This window comes from Myotis davidii, unplaced genomic scaffold (assembly GCF_000327345.1).
Source record: "Myotis davidii unplaced genomic scaffold, ASM32734v1 scaffold88, whole genome shotgun sequence".
NCBI lineage: Eukaryota > Metazoa > Chordata > Mammalia > Chiroptera > Vespertilionidae > Myotis > Myotis davidii.
This window is the reverse complement of record NW_006300377.1, coordinates 4,777,633-4,783,632: the sequence shown is the minus strand read 5'-3', so window position 1 is coordinate 4,783,632 and position 6,000 is coordinate 4,777,633. Positions and strand designations below refer to the sequence as shown.

Below are 6,000 nucleotides of genomic sequence, written 5' to 3'. Positions count from 1 at the left end.
CAGGACCCCGCTCTCCAGGGGCCCGTCCCAGATGCGCAGCACGTCGTGGACCTCCTCTGTGTCGAACACCAGGAAGTGGAGCCTGAACAGGGAGAAGAGGCAGCAGTCAGGTGGGGCCCAGCCACTCCTGTCCAGGCATCCAGTTAGGGAAGGTCAGAAATCTACAAGGCTCGTAGGAAGGGGGAGAAGGCCGTGTCTGGCAGCATCTGATCCTCCCACTGCACTCATTAGTGATGGGGACAAGGGTGAGGGGTGTAGATTTTAAGCACTTTTTTTGTTAATTCTCACCAGAGGATATTTTTTCCACTGATTTTCAGAAAGAGTGGAAGGGAGGGAGGGAAGGAGAAAGGTTCATGTGAGAGATACATCGACTGGTTGCCTCCTGTACATGGGCCAACAGGGGCTGGGAATGAACCTGCAACCGAGGTCTGTGCCCTTGACCGAGAATCAAATGCACGGCTCTTCGGTGCGTGGCCTGATGCTGTAACCACTGAACAACACCAGCAAGGGGCAGCATCTTGTTATCATGAGCTTCATGTTGCCATTGTCAACCCCTAGCCTTCTCAGTTCTACACAACAGCTCCCAGAGCCACTCCTGAGTCCACACCCATATCATTCTAAGTTGTGCGGGGGATGCTGAGAAGGTAAGAGAAAGGATGTAGGTAAAAACAGACAATCAAATGCCAGCAAGTTATTTTGTGTATATTGACAAACTGATTCTGAAGTTTAAATGGAGAGGCGAAAGACCTGGAACTGCCACACGATACTGAAGAAGAAGTTGGAGGACTGACGCAGCCTGATGTGAAGACTTAATATGAAGCTACAGCAATCAAGACAGTGTGGTATTGGTGAAACAACAAACAGATCAATGGAACAGAACAGAGAGCCACACAAATATAGTCAATTGATCTTTGACAAAGGAGCAAAGGCAATACAATGGGGCAAAGGTAATTTCTCCAACAAATGCTTCTGGAACAACTGGACAGCCACATGCAAAAAAAAAATGAATCTAGACACAGATCTTATACCCTTTACAAAAATCAATTAAAATGGACTACAGATCTGAATGTAAGCATAAAACGAAAACTCGTGGAAGATAACAGAGGGGCAAGCCTAGATGACCTCGGGTATCGTGTGACTTATTAGATACAACACCACAGACATAACCGATGAAAAACGAACTGATAAGCTGGAAGGCATTAAAATTAAAAATTTATGCTCTGCAAAAGACAATGTCAAGGGAATAGGAAGACAAGCCACACAGACTGCGAGAAAATCTGCAAAAGACACATCTGATAAAGGCCTGTTATCTAAAATATACAAAGAAATCTTAAAACCCAACAATAAGGAAAACAAACATCCTGATTAAAAATGGATTAAAAGTCTTACCAGACACATCGCCAAAGAAGATATACAAATAGCAAACATATAAAAAGTTGCTCCGCATCTATGTCAACAGGGAACTACAAGTTAAAACAGCACCGAGATACCACTACACACCTCTGTGAACGGCCACAATCTGAAACACGGACACCCAGAGCTGGCGAGGATGAGAAACAGCAGGGGCTCTCGCTCATTGCTGGTGGGAATGCAAAATGGCTCAGCCACTTGGGAAGACAGCTGGACAGTTTGTTACCAACCCAAACAGACAATTCAGCAATCACATTATGTATTGAAAGCTAATCACAAATGTATTGAAAGGTATGTCCGCACAGAAACCTGCACTTGGATGCTTATAATGTTGTATTCATAACTGCCAACCAAGATGTCCTACAGTAAGTGAATGAAAGAATAAACCGTGGTACATCCAAAAAATGGAAAACTATTTAGCACTAAAAAGAAATGAGCTATTAAGCCATGAAAAGGAAACTTAAATGCATATTGCCAAGTGAAAGAAGGTGTTCTGAAAAGGCTACACACTGTATGATTCCAACTATGAGGCTCTGAAAAAGGCAAAACTATGGAGACAATGAGAAGATCCGTGGTTGCCAGGGACTGGATGGGCAGGAGGGATGGATTGGTGGAGCACACAGGATTTTTAGGGAGGTGAAAATACTCTTGTGATACTATAATGGTGAATACGTTATTATGCATTTGTCCTAATCTACAGAATGTACACCACCAAAAATAAATCCTAATGTAAACTATGGGCCTTGGGTGATAATGATGTGTCAATTTGGTTCATCAACTGTAATAAATGCCCCACTCTTGAGGGGGATGTTAATGGGGAGGCTTACCTGTGTGAGGGCAGTGGGTTTCTGGGAAATCTCTGTGCCTTCCTCTCAAATTTTGCTTCGAACCTAAATCTGCTCTAGAAAATGAAGACTTAACAAAAGGAGGTGCTAAAGAGCAGGGGTGGCTGTGGGTGCCTGAGACGCTGGCCCACCTGTGGTGGGTGCAAGGGTGAGCCTACACCTTGGTTTCCCAAGGGCAGAACGTGGGATATTAGGTACATACCAGCGAATCCCTGACAACCCAAGGAGGCTAGGCAGGCTCTCCACGTGCAGTGAGCCTGCTGGCCACAGAGATCAGAAGGAACCCGAAATCTTCCAGAACAAAATGGTTCCGACTGCCAAAGCTGCCTTGGTTAAGAGCCCATGCAAATCTCTCTCTTCTAATCAATTTTACTTTGGAATCATTGTAGGCTTACATAAAAGTTGTGAAGATAATACAGAGAATTCCTATAAACCCCTCACCTTTTCTTCCATTGTTAGCATCTCACAGTGCCCTGGTACATTTGTCACAACCAAGAAACCAACTGTGGATCAAGACTTTGAACTCAACTCCAGACTTAATTTGGATTTCCTGTTAGTCCACTGACATCCTTGTTCTATTCCAGGCTCCAATCCATTCATCACCATCTCCTTTTAAAACTATCTTTTAAATTATAAAAATTTCAAGATGTGCTCAAGGCAGAAAAAGGCAAACAATATACACATGTATTCGATTTTTAAAAAGTCTCTTTCACACAAACCAACCTCCTTTTCCAGAGCTCTTCGCTTCCTCTTAGCTTTGGTGCATGTTCTTCCAGGCATTTTTTAAATGTGCACAAACACATCCCCCCCCGCCCCCCCTGCCCCATATGGAAGCATATTTTACATGGTGATTGTGCAACTTTCTTTCTTCACTGAATACAATATTATGGGCATACACATTATTTTTTTTTTTCTGCAGAAAAGAACATTATTATATTTCACTATGGCTTTAGCGTTGTATTTTATACTAGAGGCCCAATGCACGAAATTCGTGCAACGGGTTCGGCCCTCGCAGCCCCAGCTTTGTCTGGAAGTTCATCCAGTTGTTCAACTGTTTGGTCTCATTAGCATATTATGCTTTTATTATTATAGATAAGTCTGCAAGGAACACTCTGTCTTCATGTAGCCTTGCACATTTCTGTTAATATTTCAGTTGACTTGTAGAAATATTCTTTTTGGGGGAGAATGGGCATATATTTTTTAAATGCTGGAAAATATAGCTAAATCATTCTCTTAAGTGACTGTATCAATTTACATCCCCACTGAGCAGTATATTTGTTATTAATACTTTCTCCTGGCATCTGGTAACTTTTTTCCTTTTAAATTTTGTTTCTATTTTGGGATAGAAATTATTCATATTACATACACAACCCTGTTAATCTTTCCCTTTAAGAATACTGGTCGTCACATTTTCCTCTTCTCCCCCAAATGGCTCAAAAGCAAAACTTTAATATTTCCCCAGAACTTGTATAGTTTCATGTTTTGGAGGTTTACAGGTTCGTTATTTTTCCAAATGCACATTCAGTTGTCCCAACATCTATGTAAAGTTACCGTGTCCACATTTTGACTATGAAACGCTGTTTACTTCCTCGTTAGCATTTATTACAGCCAAGACTTCATTTATTCACATTTGCTGCTCATCTCCCCAGGTAGAAGGTAACTGTCACCAGTGCGGGCCCAGCCTTGCTCACTATTGCAGCCCCAGTGCCTAGACGTGCCCAACACTCCGGAGGGTACACTGACTCCCCGGAGAGAAGACCCTCAGAACTGAGCCCCCCCCGGTTCCTCCACGGGTGTGAAATGTCGCCTTGGCCGTGGGTCCGATTTTGACTCTCCTCCGCTCCAGGGCTCCCTCCGCTGCCTACTGGGTTGTTGGTGATGCCGTGAACACAGCTGCTCAGCTTACTTTGGTTTTCATAGTCTCATAATCTGATACGGTTACGGGGCAAGTTTCCTTTTGTATTTTCTCTGCAAAATTTCCTAGCTAATTTCCCAAATGTATCCTTTTAGATGAACTTTACAGCGATCAAGTTCCAAAATATCCCACTGATATTTTATTTGGAAGTGAACATATGTATGGATTAATTGTGGCCAACTGATATCTGTGTGTTACTGATTTTCTCCAGCCAGGAACACTGTAGAGATCTTAACTTACTTAGGGTTTAGTTTATGTACTCCGGTGGCTTTATGGTTTTCTTCTCTGCTACATTTCTTGGATATACTTTTTTGTTACATATTTATTGTTGACTGTATGTGTGTGGGCTCCTTATTTTCAGCCACCAGTTAGTTCTACTAGGATTCAAGTGAGCCTCTCGGATTTCCTAGATGGTCCCTGTTATACTAGTGGATGTAGGTGGAGACTGCCGCGCACCAGAAGCTGTGTGGGTTTTCTCAGTGATTGTGATCCCGTCCCTCTGGCAGCCCCCCCTCTGAGGGCTTCCGGCAGAGTGAAGACAGATGGGCTGCTCCTCAAGGTGTTTATGGGGAACAGGCTGGTGGATGGGCTCCACGTGGGGGAGGGAGGAGCTCCCAGGAAGCAGAGCAAACAAGAGTCCTGGCTGCTATCCTGGTGACCCCTTCCTCCCCCGTCTCCCCGCTGCCACTCCGTGCACTGAGGGGCAGACCAGGCGGTGAGCTGTGCGGTGCTGCTGCACGTGTGCTCGGAAAAGAGGGGTTCATGGACAGGACTTGTCAGGGAAGGAAGAGGGAAATGAGATTGAATTTTGGGTGGCATGAAAGGGAGTGTGTTTTCTTTGGATTAAATAACATGGGACAAGAACAGAGGCAGATGGGGAGGTGACGGTGCCTGTGAATAAAGGTGACCCCACACTGGGATTCAGGTGTTAGGATGTCAGAGGGAAAAGAGCTGTACTGAGAGAAGATAATGAAAATTAGCTAGAAGAGTTGGGTGTTACCTTCTTTCAGTTACAGATGGACTAAAGTCCCTAAGGGTGAGTAACTGAATGAATGAGTGCATCGATGAATGAATAAATAAAATCCCCGGAGGACAGTCTGATAGGAAGTTGTGAAAGGAAAGAATATGGAGACGAAGTGGAAGTGAAACAAAACATGTTAGGAAGCAAGCACTGTGTATAAGGTACTCACACATTATCCCACTTAATCCTCACAACACCTTTATTTTGTAGGTAGCAGTGTTTCTATCTTTAAAAATGAGAATATGGAGGTTCAGCGAGGTTAAATAACTTGCCCGAGGTCAGGGCTGGTTAGAAACTGAGCCAGAATTTCATTATAAAATTATGGTCCAGGTTAGAGTTTAATGCTTCCCCTCTTTTACCTGCTGCTGCTGCTCACATCTCCAGAAGGGAGAGGCTATGGCAGAGCGCCAGGCATGCACTGAAGAGGCCCCATCAGTAATCAATAGTTTACATAGGAATCATACACAAGGGTAAAGGGCTGACATTTGAGACCATGAATTAAAAATGCCAGCCCACTGCATTCAGCTTAGCTGATCTGCTAATCAGACAAAGTCAAAGCCTTGGCACTGATGAGGTCAAGAGAAGTGGCAGGAGGAGGCAGCCCAAGGTCCTTTGCATGCAAAAACAATGGGAAGGACAGAGGCTGCAGTTCCAGACGTCTTACTGCATTCATTTATTTAGACCTCCTACGTGCTGGGCGTGGGGAGATCATAGTGAGGATGACAGACAGGGAGTCATCTTCCGGTTGTTTCTGCAGACAGGCAGTACTCCCGCAGGCACACACCCATTAAGAGATTATCAGCTGTAAG

General features: G+C 44.1%; 1 protein-coding gene across 1 annotated transcript in view; it reads right to left on the bottom strand.

The window, feature by feature from the left end:
- Nucleotides 1–6,000, bottom strand: part of CSMD2 (CUB and Sushi multiple domains 2) — a 495,158-nt gene that overhangs the window by 114,758 nt on the left and 374,400 nt on the right. Inside the window, exon 26 of the mRNA XM_015572780.1 lies at nt 2–82. Coding sequence (XP_015428266.1) covers nt 2–82 — 81 coding nt within the window. The remainder of the gene's footprint in view (nt 1; nt 83–6,000) is intronic.